The 20,868-nt window shown below is 39.8% G+C and overlaps 1 protein-coding gene across 1 annotated transcript in view; it reads left to right on the forward strand.

Moving 5' to 3' along the window:
- The window catches only part of LOC123517906 (alpha-L-iduronidase-like), a 27,492-nt gene continuing 6,624 nt past the window's right edge, over positions 1–20,868 (forward strand). The window contains exons 1-6 of the mRNA XM_045278363.1: positions 1–906; positions 10,484–10,704; positions 10,944–11,151; positions 12,449–12,589; positions 13,653–13,843; positions 15,580–15,675. Coding sequence (XP_045134298.1) covers positions 10,500–10,704; positions 10,944–11,151; positions 12,449–12,589; positions 13,653–13,843; positions 15,580–15,675 — 841 coding nt within the window. The 5' untranslated portion in view covers positions 1–906; positions 10,484–10,499. The remainder of the gene's footprint in view (positions 907–10,483; positions 10,705–10,943; positions 11,152–12,448; positions 12,590–13,652; positions 13,844–15,579; positions 15,676–20,868) is intronic.

Consider the following 20,868-nt stretch of genomic DNA (forward strand, 5'->3'; position numbering starts at 1 on the left):
AATTGGGAGGGAGGGTTCTCTGCTTTACAACTAACATTTCTGGTGTAATGCTTACAGATCCATACACTAATTGGAACCAACTGTGCTCTCTAATTAGTAAAGAATAATTTGATGAAATATCTTTGGAGATTAATATAGATAAGATAGGATGTAGGTTTACAGTATGCTAAGTAATGCACAGCTGGCTCCCTTCCTGATGAAGCAGTTTTCCTGCCCATAATTTTAACAAAGTGACATACTTTATCTTTTTCTCATGGTAGATGCCACTGGTTAAAGCTGAACTGCCTCTGATGTGTATCATAGGCCTTCTGCCTCTTCCCATCCTGTCACTCCACTCTACCCCCTTTTTTTTTCATTCACCCCATTCTCTCTCTCTCTCTCTCTCTCTCTCTCTCTCTCGACCTCTGGCCGTTATGAAAACTTTACTTTAGGTAAAAATATCAGGGTTGTTTGATCAAGTAAGGAACCGTCTGTACATATTGAAAAAAAAAAAAAGTAAAAAAAAAAAAAAAAAACTTAGTTGTAACAGCAGCAGCAGTACCATCGGAAATTTGAGCGCCTCCATCAAGAAATATAGATCCTAGTCTACGAACATACAAGGTGACAAAACGTGATGCAGTACGAGAACTTTTCCTGAACATTATGACAACTATCACAGCCAATTTAAGCCAGTGGATTGCTCTTCACAATCCTCCCTCTCTTGTGTTTGTTTCGTATGTCAGTGCATCGCATCGAGGCAGCCAGTGCGCACATCACTCACTAGTCTCATTAACAAAGCGATTTCACATGGCTCGCTATCAATGTTTGGCGAGCGTAAACAGAAATAATTAGTGACCTTAAACGGTGGGGTGGAGAGGTTAGTGACAACGTAAACTGTGGCTCTGGGCGGCGCCTCGCAAGGCTTAGGTAAGTGCAAATATACAAATATACTTAATTGTAAAGATCTTATATCCACAGGGACCGGTCTGATTATACACCGTGTAACAAAAGTTTTGTCCTTGAGTTGAAACTTATTTCTTATTTGCTTATGCCTAGAAAACATGAAAAAAATACTTATATTCATTTCTAATTTTGCTTTTGTGTCCAGGATAATGACATTTTTTAAATTTACCCATTCTCATAGGGACAAAGTGGCAAATTTGAAGTTTGACTTGAACAAAGTAGAAACAAAACGACATATAATGCAATAATAGCATTTATTTATTCTAGAATTACACCAGTGAGACAATAGACACATTAGAAACCAAAAACAAAGCTCATCCTAACGAGTAAAAAAGCTTGAAAAATGCTGGTGACACTTTCTCTGACCTGATATGTGCACACTCTCATCTAGCAAATTCCACTGCTTGAGTCTCGACGTTAAAAGCTTGCCATTTGACTTCGTGAGGCCAAGATCTCTGATCGGGTCATTGATGTCTTCATGGCTGGGGTAGTATGGGTCTCTCATGAGTTGCGTCTCTGAACTCTGGATCAGTCTCTTCATGTTCTTCTGAACTACTTTCCTTTTGTAAACACTGCTGCTCTCTCTTAGGAGGAGTGGATACGGGGAGCTCAAAGCAGTGTGGCACTGGCGCAATGGATGACAGAAGGTCAGGATTCATGATAGCAGGCGCATTTTTGCCTGCTCGAAAAAGCAATTGCTTGAGTGATCAGTTGGTTCTCTCCAAATTTTGGGGATTGCAAATCTCATAACTCTGTTTTCCCCTCTGTACCAACCTGTAAAAAGTAGAATGAAAACATAAGTATAAAAATACAGATACATTCAACTCAGTGTAATAGGATTTGTTAAAATAAAAAACAGTATATATATATATATATATATATATATATATATATATATATATATATATATATATATATATATATATATATATATATATATATATATATATATATATATGTTTTCTTACCTTCCAGAGTTCTTTTGCAGAGTTCGCAGGTGAAATGAGGTGCCCAAGGTTTGTCCTGATCCCCGACAGGCATGCCGAAATATGCATTGTAGGCCTCGCGCATTTTCAGTGATCTTTCCAGAGAGTACTTTTTAGCTCTAGTTTTGATAAACTCGCCACAGACGTAGCAAAATGCGTCTCCCGGATGCTTACAACCTCTGGATGCCATACTTGATGAATGCAGATAGTAATGACTGATAACGATCGACTTGTTTACACATTAACGGCTAGAAGTGAACTGACCTGTTGAGCATACGTTCCCTGCATTTATACTGCCATATACGTTGAAAGAATGTTCTAGAAGTTCGTGAAACGTTTGGAAAGAATATATTTGAAGTTTCTAGAGTCATATAGAAAGTTCTATAATTTTTTTTCACCAAATTAGTGTAGAATCTGTCTATTTCAAAACATCGCTGGCCAGTTAATAAAAATCAAAGTTTAAAGAGATTAAGCATTTTTCTAGATGAAAGGAAATAGAAAATAACATTAATTGACCAAAGACAAAAAAGTCAAAATTTTGTTACACCGTGTTATCATTAGGTGCTTCAAGAATGCTCTCGTAATTCTAAAGAATGAACAAGTTTTATCCATTATCATAAGAAAAACCTCACATGAAAATCGAATTTGTGGCCTCGGAAATTGCATTTATGAGAGAACATGAAGCGTTTAAGGAAACTTGGTAAACTGGTAAACTCTGGAACTCCCTGCCTACTGTACTTCCGTTCCGTGTTTCCATCTTACTACGACTTGACTTCTTTTAAGAGGGAAGTTTCAAGACATTTGTCCCAGATTTTTAGCTAACTCTCTTAATCTTTTAGGGAACTGATAATCAAGTAGATCTTTTTCTTTTTATCTTTTGTTGCCCTTAGCCAACTTCCCTATTCCATAAGAAAAATATATTATATAAGTCTTTTATCTAATCAAATTGCTATTAACTGCTGAGAATACTTCTGCCGATGATAAGTAAGTAATCTCGATAATGGTGACGCGTTTAACCACCACCAAGACACTACATCCAAAAGAGGTGATACGCTGGTCTCGTATAGGTGATGTCGCCACTATCAGTCCTAATTATGATGAGATGCCATACTTGATACAGATAGAGAAAATGATGACAATTAATACACTCACGGGAGCTCAATGACTTTCTTAACCCATTCATTACCATATGATGAGTCTCCATATTCATTTTTGGTTACTACTTGGCAATTTTGTACAGCTTCAGAAACTTGTGTAGGGGATTAAAACAGTAAAGACTCGGCCATTAATCTTCTAACCTCCATAGACCCTTCCTATTGCAAATAAGATTGTCTAATCACACCTAAAAGTCATGGTAAGATACTAGAAATGCCTCTCACTATTGAAGGCGGTTAATATGAAATGGTGGGAAGACTATTCAATAAAATCCTATAACAAATTAACGTAGTTGAAATGTTACCAATAGTGATGAGTGTTAATTGCAGGCCTCGAACACTTGGGGTCCGTGAGAGACAAGGCTTTTATCAGCACAAGGTAAAGCTGTTGTCGCTGTATTAAGGAATCTTTAGAACCCTTGAACTGCAATAGTATGTTTTGTAGAATTCAACACAGGCCTCTGGTCTGTAGGTATGTCTTCTGGATAGCATGCAGTACACACTCTCTCTCTCTCTCTCTCTCTCTCTCTCTCTCTCTCTCTCTCTCTCTCTCTCTCTCTCTCTCTCTCTCTCTCTCTCTCTCTCTCTCCAAAATCAGTTTCACGATCGAAGGACTTTACGAAAATATTTACATTAAAAGATTAATACAAATCAATAAGCTAACTAACAAATCAATAAGTAAAAGGAAAATGAATCATACAAAAGAAAACATCAGAGCATCAACAACAGCAACAACAACAACACACACACACACACACACACACACACACACACACACACACACACACACACACACACACACACACACACACACACACGCCGTATATTCTCCACCCCTTCCTGTAACACTATTATGGAATACAATATGTTCGCCGTTGAGTGTAACAAGGACGAAGGGGTTACTCGTGCAAAACATGAGTAAACAAATCAAGTGCGAAATAAACTGTAAAAATCGTCACAAACCCTGGTATTTATTTACGTACACGGCGCGAGTCACTGAGTCGATCGGTGTGGCGGGCATGGCATCTTACAATTCACTCAGTCACTCTCTCACTCATCTTTTGTTAGTTTTCCAAATACACGGAACCTATGAATATTTTTTGTATTCTACTTCTTTCTAATGGTGTGTCACTTTTCCATTTGCCGTATATAAGAAAGCAAACAGTAGTCAAATTTAACAATGACATTTAGTTCTCGATTCAGGACGATAAACGTAGAGCGTGTGCTTACTTTCCATTTATATGACCCTCGCGTGTTGACTGGCCATTAATTAACTTTTGGAAGGGTTGGGGATAACGGGACACGGTGAGCACCCTTGCTAACGATGGTGCTTTGGAGAACATGGATACAGAAAGACGTGTATCCACTATACGAGTATGTTCCTCAGAAGTGTGGGAGTTGAGAAGTCGAAGGAGTTTATCTTCCTCAATCGGGGCAACGGTTTCCTATAACGGGTGGGCTTTGAGATGGGAGTTACCCTAAAAAGTATCCCCTTTAGCCCATAAATTCCCTTGAAAAGCCAACATAGTATGAAAAAAAAGAAAAAAAAATCATCATCATCACCACCATTACCAACCTCCATGATTCCACTGCAGGACAAAGAATGCTATAATGAACAATTACATTTTGGCAGTTTTCGTCTCCTTACTGAAGACTTCCTCCCAGCCTTCATTCATTTCTGGCAGCTGCTCCTCTCCTCCAGGCTACCATCAGCAAAACTTCTTATCTCATTTCCAACTCTCTCCAACTTGTCCTCTGTCATGATTGGCAAGGGGATGTTAAGTTCCTGCGTGGTGTTTTGAGTACGCGAATGTAAACACAATAACAATGCCAACAGAGCACCAGAGAGAGAGAGAGAGAGAGAGAGAGAGAGAGAGAGAGAGAGAGAGAGAGAGAGAGATGGGGAAATTATCTATCACGAGTACTTCAATGTGGATAAGGAAACTTCATTCTGTGTTATTAATATGTTGGTAACTGGAGAAAACGTGAATCCTAGTCCACATGTAATTAATTCCGAGTCAGTGGGAAGATAGAAGAGAGAAGAGATCAAGTCAGTTTGTGGGTTGGAATGATAGTAGGTAATAGTGACCATGTATTTATCATATGAGCATTGTTTGAAAGTATGCACGTATGTAGCTATGTATACATGAAGGGTCTGATGACTTGCAATTTCCCTCATGTTTCTGGTGATAGATGGGAAATTTAGTTGACGAGAGGAATTACAATAAAAGCTTTCGTTGATCGATGAGACGATTTCCTTTTTATATAATCCCAACACAAATGGAAGGAAAGTAAATGAAAGTTTAACCTCTTCAATACCAGGACACGTTTTCATACCTATTCTACTTACCATATGGTGATTTCACACACCTTCAGAAACTTACGTGGAGATTGAAATAGTAAAAACTGGCTCTTAATCTTCTGACCTTCATAGACCTTTTCTAATGTAAATAAAATCGTCTAATCACACCCAAAACTCAAGGTCACATTACTGAAGGGCTGAAGACAGAAGTTATACAGGCAAATTTTGACTAATTCTTTTGAATCTTTTATGGAGACTGCAACTCCAGAGAGCCTATTATTTATTTTTCCAATATTCATTTCTTTTTTGCCATTGGTAGTTCTTCCTGTTACATAAAGAAAAAAAAGAATATTGGACAGTCAGTTATCAGGTAGCTTGTTTGTCCCATATTAGAAACTCTGCAATAGGAGACGCTACACGTGCAGCCGGAAGTGAGCTGTTGAATTTCAGGGTAAAGTAATATCCACGAATAAGGACCCTGAATTCTTAATGAACGAGGTGTATATGAATATTGTCCTCCGATTGTAACTCACTATTCCCACCTTTCTCCTCTCCTCCCTTTCTCTCTCTCTCTCTCTCTCTCTCTCTCTCTCTCTCTCTCTCTCTCTCTCTCTCTCTCTCTCTCTCTCTCTCTTCTCATAAACACATTACCTTCGGCAGGGCACCAATACTATATAGCTAATCGCCTCCCACAATGCTTCGTTCGGTCGTTCACAACTGGCATTTTCATCATGTTCATTTGAGTAACTTGAGCACCAAATAATCAACCGATGGAAAAGACGAAAGGCAAAACAGCGAACAGAGCCACATGGATGCGAAAATGTTACTTACTCTGGACAAAGAACGCAAGGCTTGACGGAAAAGGCAAGAAAATGAGAGAAGGAAAAGAAGAAGCAGCAGTTACCTTGATGTATTGTTCCTTCTGGGTACCTTTATATCATACGTGACCGCTGGAAATATGTAGTTAACGGGTACAGTCTCGGCCAACAGTCACGTAATATACTGCTCTCCCTTCCTTTAACCTCTTCAGCACAGGGACGCATTTTTACCACGAGTTTTGTGTGTGATTAGACGATTTTATTGAGATTAGGAAAGGTCTGTGGAGGTCAGGAGATTAATGGCCGCTGTCTTCACTATTTTAATCCTTACATAAGTTTCTGAAGCTGTATAAAATCCCCAAATAGTAAGCAGAAGGAATAGGAAAAAGCGTCATGGTACTGAAGGGATTAAGAGACTGGCATCAAATCAAAGGAGCTTTGGATTAAGGACACACACAAAGCACGGTGGAAATAAGTACAGCAGCTTACTCGACTTCTGACCACATCTGTTAAATATTAATCAGACCAGTGGATTAACCTGTCTGGGTCATCTGTGCTGTATTTACCTATCTTATTTATTCATGATTTTTTTCAGGGCAGTGTCAACAAGGGAAGGGGTGATAACAAACTGTGGGGAGAAATGTTCCAACTTGATTGTCGGTCCTTGGTAGAAAATAGTAGAGGAATATCAAAAGGATGCAGTTAATTCAGTTTTAGAGGTGTTTTTATATTTTTCCTTAGAGAGAGAGAGAGAGAGAGAGAGAGAGAGAGAGAGAGAGAGAGAGAGAGAGAGATAAACAATGATAAAGAAAATACATATATACATCAGAATAATTGTAATAAGAAAACGGAAAACAATGTGAGGGTTTAGGTAAGAAAATGATGGAAACAATACCTTATGGATAGTAGTCGTAGTAGTAGTAGTAGTAGTAGTAGTAGTAGTAGTAGTAGTTGTTGTTGTAATAGTAGTAGTAGTAGTAGTAGTAGTAGTAGTAGTAGTAGTAGTAGTAGTAGTAGTAGTAGTAGTAGTAGTTGTTGTAATAGTAGTAGTAGTAGTAGTAGTAGTAGTAGTAGTAGTAGTAGTAACCACAGCGTTTTAATAACAACAATAATAATAATAATAATAATAATAATAATAATAATAATAATAATAATAATAATAATAATAATAATAATAATAACAATAGAAAATAATAATAAAACCGTATAATTAAGGTTGGCCTGTGAAGTTGATCTATTTTACGTAACTATAATTCGTAGCACCAGTGGAAACAGAATAGAGCAACTGAACAAGGATCGATAGACTTTAGGAAGCTTTACATCCCCAAGAACACCACCACCACCGCCACCACCACAATGACCACCACCACCACCACCAGCAACAACAAGAATATTTAAGTGAAAAAAAAAAAAAATCATAGGTTGCCGAGCTCCCATATACAGTCTATTCAGTGTGGCGGGCGGTGGGCGGCGGGGGGCGTTGGATGATGGGAGGGGTGGGGTGCACTGCGTGAAGTCCCGCGGCTAGAGTGTGCCCGACATGTGTCTTAATTCACTTTGTAACTTTTTAAACACACAGATGCATGTAATCGTATTGCTGGCGGACGCTGCGGGTGGCGAGAGACACATACACACACACACACACACAGAGAGAGAGAGAGAGAGAGAGAGAGAGAGAGAGAGAGTCACTAATGGAAATATGCAATTGGTGGGCGGGCAGCGTGGCCATTGTGGGTTCGGGCTGCCCAGCGCGGCGGCATGACTGACAGTGTGGATTAATTTTGCAGTGGATTATGTGATACGGCGTTTTTTGGTTCATTGTGGTGCAAGCGGATTTAGCAATTATTCCACGGGCCGCTAGGGTTCGCTGCCTTATTTATACACTCCCTCCTATCCTGCTGGTGGTGGGGGAGGAGGGGTAGGTGCCGACACTCACCTTACGCGGCGGGGAGGTCACGGCGAGGTCACGAGGTGCTGCAGGTGCTGGCTCACTCGGCGCCCTCCAGAGAGAGAGAGAGAGAGAGAGAGAGAGAGAGAGAGAGAGAGAGAGAGAGAGAGAGAGTTTGTGGTTGTGATGTTGGAGTAGTGGTAGTATTGGTGGTTGTGGAGCGATGGTGGTAATAGTAGTAGTAATAGCAGTAGTAGTAGTTGAAATAGTAGTAGTAGTAGTAGTAGTAGGGATGATGATGATGATGATAATAATAATAATAATAATAATGATAATAATAATAATAATAATAATAATAATAATAATAATAATAATAATAATAATAATAATAATAATAATAACAATGATGATAATAAAGATGATGTTACATAGAAACAATTTTCCTACAAGTGTGACGTGGCATCGAGGAAACAAACAACCAAGCAATAGGATGCAACAAGGACAAATATAACTCCGTAGAAATAAATAAATAAAAAAAAAGAAGAATGTCTATATCTGTAAAAAGAAAAGCCAGCTCTAACTTGTTTCTGATTTCACGACATAACACGCAAGGAGTCCCCACCACCGTCATCCTCTCCGGCCACTCCTTACCACACGTGGGGAGCGCCTTACATGTATCGGACTGAGGGAGTTTAGAGCGTTCTCATTGGATCAGCTGACCTAAATACTGGTGGGGCACTGACTGTCTTCATATGCAAGTCAGGTAATTGGAACAAACTTTAAGCCCTGTTATTAAATAGTTCTAAATGAGGCTTAACGAAACCAATACATGCAAAAGAAAGGAAAGAAGAAAACCTAATCAAGTGTAAATTATGTAAAGTAGGTCAGTGAAGAAAATAAAGAATAGATAAGGGAAGAAAGATAAGATAAGAGATGAGATTAGATTAAGTTAATAAAAAAAAGAATAAAGGAAATAGACATATATAGATAACAATAGACAATTTGTGTAAGAAAAAAAAAAAAAAACTGAATCCTTTTTATTCAACGATCTTGTAGAATTAGGCCAAGTGTGGGACAGACTGAGATAAAATATAATGTTATGGTAATATATGTTAATACCACCCACACTGCTCTCTCTTTGTGTGGGCGTGACTTAACATTACCTCACCAGACTTAACCTTAATAGCGCGTATAGAATAAGAAATAGCAATGACAATATACCTGCTTCACTTTGGATTAGGGAGAAGCAAAGGGAAATATTATAAGGGTATTGATCCTCTCCCCTCAGTGAGTCTCCTGCCTCTTGTCCGAACAGCAAAGGTAAGCGGCAGTGTGTCTCGGCAGGGTGGCCGTATGAGAGCACCAGCTGTTGTAAGCTCCCCCACCACAGCAGCTTCCTCGAGACACAGGGATTTTAGATTACGCCGCCGTATTTCCCGCGTGTCGTAAAAGGCGACTATAAGAAACGAGGGCTGAGGGTTGTGGGACTTTATATTTTGCACTAACCAAGGAAGTTACTGTTGCTCGGATGTCTCTTTGCGTGCCTGGGGGAAAAGAAAGAAGGAAAAATATAGTGTAGATGTAGAATATTTGCATTAAACTAACGGTGCTTCAGGAAAATAGATACTCGCACAAGGATTACTGTCTGCATAACTAAGGATGAACTGCGGAATAATGAGGTATTTTGAGAATTAGATTAATGAAGTCCTGATATAATGAAATTGTTTATTTTAATGCGCGCGCGCGTGTGTGTGTGTGTGTGTGTGTGTGTGTGTGTGTGTGTGTGTGTGTGCCGACGTGTCACCATAAAGTAATTTGACACCCAAAATCAGACAGCAGTAGCGCGTCCGTGGCGTATCTAGTTACCCGTGTTCTGTTTCGTTATATTCGTGATCAAGTAACACTGAAAAAGCTTTGATTTAATTTAACCATCATCAAGTTACTGTACAAGGACAGTTTTCATTCTATACATATTTCATATGTATAGAATTTCATATAATTCTGTAACAAATTCATGATATACAAAATATTGCTCAAAACGCCTTGGTCTTAAATAGTCTGCCGCTTCTCTTGTATTAACACTTCTTTAAAATGTAGCATATAAGGCGTAATAAGGTGTTTCAAATATTTCAAATGTTTCACCTTTAGCAACCACTGAGAACTCATAGCTCCTTAGATAACCACAACATATACATCCGTTATATAGATTCGCTGTGATCTCATTCGTTTCAAAACATTTCCCAGTGGTCCTCTCATGCTACGGTTGGTTATTATAATGTGGGAGCCAATCACGGCCACCTGCTAGGAATTAAAGCCTCATGGTATTGACTGAATGATTGATAGAGTGGCTCATCAGCGCTCATCACACGTCCCTCTCCTCTGGTGCTTTTCAGACTTGCAAAAGCGATAATGATGAGGCCGCTGTTACTGGTCGTGGTGCTTTTCGCCATCACCGGGGAGGCGTGTATAAGAAGAGATGGACGAGAAGCTGGTGTTGATGTAGAGGGATATACAAGTTATGTCAGAACGTCATCACCAATACTCATCACAGCCGAGCCCCACTACCACCAGCACCACCGCCACCACCACCACCACTACCTGCACAACGCTACAGGTGAGCCTTCAGAAGCATAAAAAAAGAAAGTCTGCTGGTGGTCTAAGAGGAATTACCGGTCATTAGGGAGCTGTAGAATATTAGAAAAAATGAGGAGGAGCTGCACGTGTGGGCCTAACGAGTTTTTGTAGACAGACCTTGTGTTTTATTTCATAAGATGTTCACTAACGTTTAGATACCGGTGGAGGAGACGCAGCAGGGGAGAAAGTGAAGGTGAATGTGACAGTGTTCTCTCTCAGGGACTCACCAGCAAGAGGCTTCACACGTTGGTCATGACGCGGCGCTGCTTCACTTTAGCGGAAGGAGGAACGCAAGGCGAAGAGCACCAGTCAGATGGAAGCAGAGGCAGCATCGTGGCGGCAGGCGTACGGCGGGCGTGAGGGTGGTGGTGGAGGGCACAGCGGAGGCGGGGCCATTGCCACACTTCTGGCGCAGCACTGGCCTCAGGTGAGTGTGGGTGTTACCTGTGTACTGTTATATGCGGCGACACTGGATTGCTTCAAGCGCGTGTACTAGAGTTACACACACACACACACACATTTGTCCCAGTCTTTTTTTTTTTATACCATGTGGGCTTTTCACGGGAATTTAGGGGCTAAAGGGAGTACTTTTTGGGGTACCTCCTATTTCAAAACCCACCCGCTAGGAAACCGTTACCCCGAGTGAGGAAGCCCAACCTACACTTGGACCGTGGACAGGATTCGAACCCGTGCGCTTGGAGACCCCTCGGACCCCAAAGCACGCATGGTTCCACTGTACCATGGGAACTGGCAATCCAGTGGGCCTTTTTTTTGTTTATAATGTTTGTTGCCCTTGGCCAACTTCTCGTGCATAAAAAAAAATAACAAAAAATAAAACACACGTATTATTTGTTCATTTCCCTTCTCCCCACAGCCTTGTCTTCCACAGTGGTGGTCTGTTTCTTCCAGAGATGAAGTGAAGTTGGAGTTTTCTGCGATGCTATATGTGTGCCCTCCTTTGTGTCTTTCGTCTTCTATCTTTAATCAAGAATAAAGTGATGTTGTAGGGAAGCAACCCACTCACCCTTACTTATTTTTTCATATTTTCTTATTCTCCAAGCGGTGAAGTGGAGAGGTGAAAAGTTAGTTGGCGGCGGGTGGATGTCTGTGCATGAATGACGAGTGGCGGCGAACTTTGCTCAGTTGTGATTAAATTTAGTTGTGGAGAGCACTCAGAGCTGTCCAGGTGATGGGAGTGTCTTATCTAAGCGCGCTCTCGCATATATTGTGTTCCCAGGATTTTACCACATGACAATCTCCAAAGTTCCCTGGACACCATTGAGACCTGTGGTGGGTGACTGAGGTCTAAGCCAAAGCCACTCACTGAGCACAATATAGGTACAATAGAAATCCTGTCCTTTGAATTTGTTTTTTTTTTATGCAGGAGGAAAACCAGCCAAGGAAAACAAAATAATAAAAAAAGAGGCCCACTTGAAATGCTGGTTCCCTTGAAGAATAATAAATAATTAGCCAAAACTAAGGAACAAATGTCTTTAAACCTCCCTTTTTAAAGAAGTCAAGTCATAGGAAGACGGAAATACAGAAGCAAGGATGGAGAGTTCTAGAGTTTACCAGAGATCACAATCGTCCCAAAACATTCCTTAGCTCTCCTCATCTAAGACTAACATCTTTAGAAACACAAATAGCGTGTGTATTGAATGACTGATACGTACCACAACAATAAAAATCAACTTGTCTTTTATGTATCCTCCTCCCTCCCTCAGCCCTCCACTGCCACACTCCTCACTTCAACCCTTCCTGCTCAGCCCAGACGAGCTCCTCAACCTGGCTGTAGTGGGCTCCCTCCCGCACGAAGCCATCTCCCAGGTCCGCATCCACTGGCTCTTCGGCCTCGTCAACGCTACGTGAGACTTTGTTATTTACATTTGCTGCTTCCATGGTGTGTGTGTGTGTGTGTGTGTGTGTGTGTGTGTGTGTGTGTGTGTGTGTGTGTGTGTGTGTGTGTGTGTGTGTGTGTGTGTGTGTGTGTGCTTTTAAGACTAACAGAAATTGAGTTTTTTTTTTCTTATTTGTACTGGTAGTTTATTTTTATGAGCCACTGTCGTTTGTCTTTGTTGAGAGAGAGAGAGAGAGAGAGAGAGAGAGAGAGAGAGAGAGAGAGAGAGAGAGAGAGAGAGAGAGATGACGTAACTGAAAGGGAAGCTAATGGCTCTTCTTTTTTTTTACCTCACTGACCATCACCACTCCTACGACTTTCTCTCTCTCTCTCTCTCTCTCTCTCTCTCTCTCTCTCTCTCTCTCTCTCTCTCTCTGACTCCTGTGCTGTGCCTTCCTTCCATACAAGCGAAGCATTCATGTCCAGAAGTCAGCGAAACCTAAATGGATCTGTCTTGTTTTCTTTATGTCTTCCACTGTGTGTGTGTGTGTGTGTGTGTGTGTGTGTGTGTGTGTGTGTGTGTGTGTGTGTGTGTGTGTGTGTGTGTGTGTGTGTGTGTGTACCCTACTTTTATGTGTGCGTGTCTCAGCATTTGTATGTATTTTGCTGTGTCACTCTTATTTCTCTGATTTTGTAGACCTGTGCGTGAATTTTATCTTTATATTCTTTGCATATGGGGTTATACATACATACATACATACATACATACGTACATAATTATATACATACATACATACAGATATATGTGTGTGTTTAGCCTTATCTGCCTTTCCTTCTCTATTTTGTCATCTATCAGTCTCTCTGTCTGTTTTTATCTGTCTATCTATCTATCAATTGCCTATCTCTCTCTCTCTCTCTCTCTCTCTCTCTCTCTCTCTCTCTCTCTCTCTCTCTCTCTCTCTCTCTCTCTCTCTCTCTCTCTCTCTCTCTCTCTCTCTCTCTCTCTCTCTCTCTCTCTCTCTCTCTCTCTCTCTCTCTATCTCTCATCCCTTCACAATCTTCACCTGTACCTCTCTCTCTCCTCTACACAGTCTGACCAGCGGATCCCCTCACTACAACTTCACCCAGCTTGACACTCTAATGACGCACCTCCACCAGCACCACCTCCGGCCTGGCTTTGAACTCATGGGGAATCCAGGCGGCATCTTCACTGACCTAGAGAACGCCACGCAGATCAGCTGGTGGCGCCTCCTGGTAGAGCAGACGGCGGCGAGATACGTGGGTGAGTGACTGAGCGATGAAGGAAGGAGGGAGAGAAAGAATGGTTTGTCTGTTGGATGGAGTAAATAGAGGGAGGGAATGAAAAGAAGGCAAGATTGATGAGTAGGATTATGATAGATGGCAAGCACACACAGAGAGAGAGAGAGAGAGAGAGAGAGAGAGAGAGAGAGAGAGAGAGAGAGAGAGAGAGAGAGAGAGAGATTAACTTGTTCTTCCATTTATTGTTAATATAAGCAAAAGTCAATGGGCGTTTCTTGCAGGTTTTCTGATCTACATTTTCTTCACTCTTATTTCTCAGAGCTGGAATTACACATCGCCAAAAATGCGTGTGTTAGAAAATGTTTTTTGGTTTAATAATATTTGGAAGGTATATAAAAGTAAGTTATACAAGAATACGAGAGGGGGACAATTTATGGTTTAATACGAATGAAAAACACAAAGCAAAACGAGAACCAGAATGAAATGGGCGAGTAACTGCGACACAAATGATTGCAGCGCTGTACTAAATAACACTAGGCACTTCAGCTTATATGTAGGTACGTGTAGGTACACCAAAACATACTGCATTAATACCCATGATATACACCACTTTGCTCGCTTTGTCTCTCTCTCTCTCTCTCTCTCTCTCTCTCTCTCTCTCTCTCTCTCTCTCTCTCTCTCTCTCTCTGAGTATAAAAAGTGACTGCTTCATGATTCCTCCTCAACTTCTTCAATACTGCGACACATTTTTACCTTGAGATTTGTGTGCGATTTGACCATTTTATTTTACATTAGAAAGGGTCTATGGAGGTCAGAAGATTAATGGACACAGTCTTCTCTATTCTAATCCACCACATGAGTTTCTGAAGTTTGTATAAAATTATCAAATAGTAAGAAGAATGAATATGGAAACGCGTCATGATACTGAAAGGGGTTAAGAAGAAAAAGAAAACAATAATGGATGACACTTATACCAGTTTTGTTTTATGAGTTTACTTTATGAGTAGAGGAGAAAGTAGGAAGAAAATTAAGAGACGTATTTGTTAGTAGTATAAGCGTTACAAAATTGTACAAAAGGAAATTTACTCACGTATTGTAAGGGTGACGAAGATATAACATGTTTTGAAAAAGTTAGCTGATAAACAGTAGTAGTAGTAGTAGTAGTAGTAGTAGTAGTAGTAGTAGTAGTAGCAGTAGTAGTTGTAGTAGTAGTAGCAGTAGTAGTAGTAGTAATAGTAGTAGTAGTTGTTGTTGTTCTTATTATTGTTCTTGCGTTGTCTCCTCCTCCTCCTCCTCCTCCTTTTCTTCTTCCCAGAGTGACGTGGTTCCTTAATTTCCAAAGGTCAGCCTAGGCCATGAAATATGTGGGTGTTGTGTCTCCCTCAGAAGGGTTGGGCTGTTGAACATGTTAACATAAATTTTCACTTCTCTCCAATTAGTCTTCCTCACTTCCTCAGACAAGAACGCCGCTCCTCTTCCTGCCCCTCCTCCACTGGTACTAGTGGTGGTGGTGGTGGTGGTGGTAGTGTGGTGCTAGTGTGGTGGTACTGGTGGGCGTGGTGCTATTACTACTACTACTACTACTACTACTACTGCTACTGCTACTACTACTACTACTACTACTACTACTACTACTGACAATAATGATAATAATAAGTAAGAATAATAACACTAATGCAACATGAATAACAGCAATAACATCTATCACAATCACCACCACCACCACCACCACCACCACCCTTCCTCCTACCCCTACAGAACGCTTCGGGCTGGACTGGGTATCCTCGTGGCGCTGGGAGACGTGGAACGAGCCTGACCATCACGACTTTGATAACCTTCCCTTCACAGTGCAGGGTGAGTGCTGGTGCTGGCTGGTTTTGGATGGCGCGTGGAGGTTTGGTTAGGCTGGCCACACACACACACACACACACACACACACACACACACACACGGTCGGCTTTAGTTACGTCATTGTGTTCTCTCGAGTACTCTGTCCCCTTTTGGTGTTTCCTTCAGTGTGAGTTTGATTTAGTTTTCTCGAGGCCTGAGTGGTATGTGGTGATGCAAGTTTAGTTGGTTATGTTCTGTAAACTGTTTTGGGTTAATGAGTGTTTAGTAGCTCTCTCTCTTTGTCTGTTTCTGTCTCTTTGTCTCTCTCTCTCTCTCTCTCTCTCTCTCTCTCTCTCTCTCTCTCTCTCTCTCTCTCTCTCTCTCTCTCTCTCTCTCTCTCTCTCTCTCTCTCTCTCTCAGCTCAATAATAACTGTGAACAAATTACATCAAGTCATTGACAAGCCTACTCGTATAACATCACAGACAGCCACCCTACTAGACATTATAGTGACCAACAAACGTGACACAATATTACATAAGGAAGTAGTGCCAAGTGTTATAGCTGACCACGAATTAATCACCGCCACGATTGACATCAGTAAACCCAAGCGTGCCAAGATAACAAAGACCTTCCGTCACATGGGTGCATACAGTAACGATGCGCTTTGCGATGCCATATTAAAATACTCATCTGAACTTAATCACATTTATTATACAGATGACATTGACATTCAACTCAATATATTGACTACTGTCTTTACTCGCTGCCTTGACGAATGTGCTCCTGTTACATGTACTAGAATAAATAAGCCCTTCGCTCCTTGGATTAACAATGAAATTCGCACAGCTATGGCTTCTCGCAATGCCCTTCAAGCACGCCTCAAAGATGACAGAACCAATATAGAACTCCAAGAGGAATACAAGCGAGAACGCAATAGAGTTAAGATTTTAATACAAAACGCCGAACGAGACTACCATAAAAAAGAATTTGAGAAATGTAAAGGCAACATATCTGCTATGTGGCGACTTATAAGAAACATTGTGCCTAGCAAAAGGATAATAAATAATAATTGCGGGCAATGGGATGATTTTCAAAAGGCTGAAGAATTAAATGAATTTTTGTAAATGTTGGGAAGAATACGTTTGCGAAGACACAGCGTCAACTAAGTGAGGTAAATGCTGAACAAAATATATCTTATCGTAACCAAAATTATACTAATAATGACCACTTCTTCCGACCTGAGCCTGTTGACGTAAACACGGTAATTTTAACTATAAAACATCTTAAAAACACCAAATCGGTAGGATCAGATGGGATATCACTCACACACATAAGAGACTCACTTCCCATCATTATTAATTATTTAACTACAATAATCAATACCTCAATTGTGACAGGAAAATTCCCTTCAGCTTGGAAACACGCTACGGTCACTCCCATCTTTAAAGGAGGTAATCGTAATGATGTCAATAACTTTCGTCCTATATCACTCCTGCCTATCCTTTCTAAAGTACTGGAAAAAATAGTCGCACAACAGCTCACTACCTTCCTCTGTAATAAAGACATCCTGTCAAACAGCCAACACGGTTTCAGACCTATGCTGTCTACTGAAACTGCCCTAACTACGGTCACCAACAAACTATATTCTAACATGGATAATAAAAAACTTACACTTGTAACACTGCTTGATCTTTCTAAGGCTTTTGACAGCGTGCATCATCACACCCTAATGCAAAAACTTGCAAAAGCTCAGATTGACAGTTTTTGGTTCAACAATTATTTGAAAGATAGAAACCAGACAGTGAAAATAGATAGTACAAGATCAAAAACATTACCCATTAATTTCGGTGTTCCACAGGGTTCAATATTAGGCCCAATTCTTTTCAATATCTATGTTAATGACGTCAAAGAAGCGATTACTGACTGTGAAATTGTACAATATGCTGACGACACTCAGATCATACATACTGGCTCTGTAGACGCCCTCCAAGATCTGATCTATAGAACTGAGTCAACTCTTTCGTTAGCAAAAACCTATTTTGATAAGAACAGTTTAATGCTAAACACAAACAAAACGCAATGTATATTTATTGGCACCAGACCTCTCACCAGACAAATACCAACAGACACTAGAATTATATTCAACAGCACTACCATCACTCCCAGCACACATGTTAAAAACCTCGGCATCTTAATGGACTGTCACCTGAATTTTGATGTGCATATCAATGAAATGTATAAAAAAGTCATGGGTCATCTTCTCTTTGTAAATAGAGTAAAAGATAAATTTTGACAGTGATAGAGTCGATCGCTCTCAGCCTAGTTAATTATTGTCTCCCAATATATGGCACGACGAGCAACACACTGCTACATCGAGTGCACCAACTACAGAACTTTGCTGCTAAAATATGTGCTGGCGGAGCGAGCCACCCCTTTTATTACCCAGCTTGAGTGGCTCAAAATTGACAAAAAAGTTACTTTTGATGTTGCCGTCCATGTATATAAGGTGAAAAACAAACTATTTCCTGAATGGTACATGCACCTGCCTACACATAGCAAAGTCTCGGGTCACACCTACACAGCACGACACCAATATAATCTTCACGCACCGCTCACTCACACAGACACTGGCAAACGCTCTATCACTGTCTTGGGACCCAAAGTGTGGAATGACTTGCCTTCGCATGTTAAAAACTCAAACACACTGTCCTCTTTCAAAAGACGCCTAAAGATCTTCCTCATGCTATAAGTTAGCACGTTCTTTTATGACTGAACTCACTGTTCTAATATTAATAGACTGTAGTTCACTTACATTTTAGTTGTAAACTTATTTTACTAGTTTTTTAAAATTTACTTTTAGTCATAAACCTGGTTTTACTTGTTTTTACTTCTTTTTAAATGTTTTTATTTTTATTTTTGTCTTAGCTATCTGTTATTATTATTCTAGAATGTAATGCATCATTTTTACTCTTATCTATTATTATCATTATTCTAAAATCTCATGCATTATTTCTACCTTTTTGTATGTTAATACAAAATTGTTAATGGAAATAAAGTGATTCTGATTTTTATTCTGATTCTGATTCTGATTCTCTCTCTCTCTCTCTCTCTCTCTCTCTCTCTCTCTCTCTCTCTCTCTCTCTCTCTCTCTCTCTCTCTCTCTCTCTCTCTCTCTCTCTCTCTCTCTCTCTCTCTCTCTCTCTCTCTCTCTCTCTCTCTCTCTCTCTCTCTCTCTCTCTCTCTCTCTCTCTCTCTCTCTCTCTCTCTCTCTCGAGGTCTTGATGTAAAGTAGTTAGTTTATATCAATTTCCCTTCTGTTTAAAATCCTTGGAATTCACGAAACTCCAACCCTTCCACTTGTATTTGGCACTTTGTAAAACCACTAACTACTGTGAGATGTCTTTTGTTATTCCACAGCCAACTTAAAACATTGTCCTGGCTGTATATTGCTAAATCTTCTCTATTTTATGCTTTTCTTTCATTTAGATGTTTATAAGGACTTCATACATTGCTTTGAGTGTTGTGAGTTTTTTTTGCATATTACATTAAAAGGTTTAAGACATAATTTCTTACGTTAACTTCGTCGTCAGTGTGTAGAAAATGAATGAATGAAGCAATGAAAGATGAAATAAATGAATGAGTGTATAAGTAAGGAGAACGGAAAGCCGGAATGAAAGTAAACGCGTATCTGTTACATGTATTAATTATTGTGTTCCTACCATATCACATACTATGTAATTTGTATAGTAGCGTTCAAATAATGCAATGAAAAAAAACATATCACAAAATAGTAACAGCTGCATTTATGATATTACAGTAATATTTGACGTAACAGTAATTCCGGTGAATCTTTCATCAAAACACTTTTCATTTGTGTCCGAAAAGGATCGTAAAAAAATGTAAAAAAAAGAAATATTTGTTTGTTAACATTCTGTCTGTCTGTCTGTCTGTCTGTCTCTCTCTCTCTCTCTCTCTCTCTCTCTCTCTCTCTCTCTCTCTCTCTCTCTCTCTCTCTCTCTCTCTCTCTCTCTCTCTCTCTCTCTCTCTCTCTCTCTCTCTCTCTCTCTCTCTCTCTCTCTCTCTCTCTGTGTGTGTGTGTGTGTGTGTGTGTGTGCATTCTTTTGTCCTTCCAGTCTTTCTATTCTCCCGTTCCTCTTTCTTTCTCGCATGCATTTCTCCTTTTCTTTCGTTTTCATTCCCTCTTTTTTCCCTCTCTTTCGTTTCACAGTCAGCTGTTTCGTGTCCCCTTTGTCTCTAGTTTCTCGAAGACCTGTGCTGGAAACTTGCTTTGAGCGATGGACACCTCAAAGATATAGATTTTTTTTTTTTTTTATGTATACTATGTGGGTTTTCACGGGAATTTCTGGGCTAAAGGGGATATTTTTTTGGGGTACCTCCTATTTAAAATCCCACCTGCTAGGAAGCCGTTGCCCCGAGTGAGGAAGCCCAACCTACACTCGGACCGTGGACAGGATTCGAACCCGTGCGCTTAGAGACCCCTCGGACCCCAAAGCACGAATGGTTCCATGTGACAGGCTTTTTTTTTTTTTTATTTCATTTACTTATCATTTATTTATTCTTTTTTTTTTTTTATCAGTGTTACGGTTTGCAATGCCTTTTTCTCTCTCCAGCCGTATGATCAGTTTTGTTTATAATTCATCAGTGGTTTATTGATTTAGTTTGCTTAGTTTGTGGTGGCATTGCAGCATAATTTTTGATTTGTACTACTGAATGGTTAGTTTTTAATTGGACTTAATTTTTTCTCTTATTTATTTTTTGTCTATCTATCTATCTATTTTTCTATCTATCTATCTATCTATCTATCTATCTATCTATCTATCTATCTATCTATCTGTTTAGTTCAATTGACTGGCTGTTTGATTATTCATTCAGTCAGTCAATTCTCTTTTCAATTGTTATCAAGTTAAGTAGGTTGTTGGTTACGTAATTGGATAGTTAATTAGTCAATCAGGTCGATAATTAATGTTTAGTTAATAAGCAGTTAATCATTTATACATAGGTAATCAGTGAGTTATTCAATCAGTTACTTGATCACCTAGTTGGTTATTTAGACATTATGTAAGAAGTTTTGTTTCTTTATTTCTTTATCATTAAACTGTATTTTCGTAGTGACAGATCTTTTAAGGAATTTTAGGAACCTAAGAAAATAGATAAATTGGTCGTACATATTTTTCTCCTCTTTTTACAACATTTA

Source organism: Portunus trituberculatus, chromosome 43, assembly GCF_017591435.1.
Source record: "Portunus trituberculatus isolate SZX2019 chromosome 43, ASM1759143v1, whole genome shotgun sequence".
Taxonomy (NCBI): domain Eukaryota; kingdom Metazoa; phylum Arthropoda; class Malacostraca; order Decapoda; family Portunidae; genus Portunus; species Portunus trituberculatus.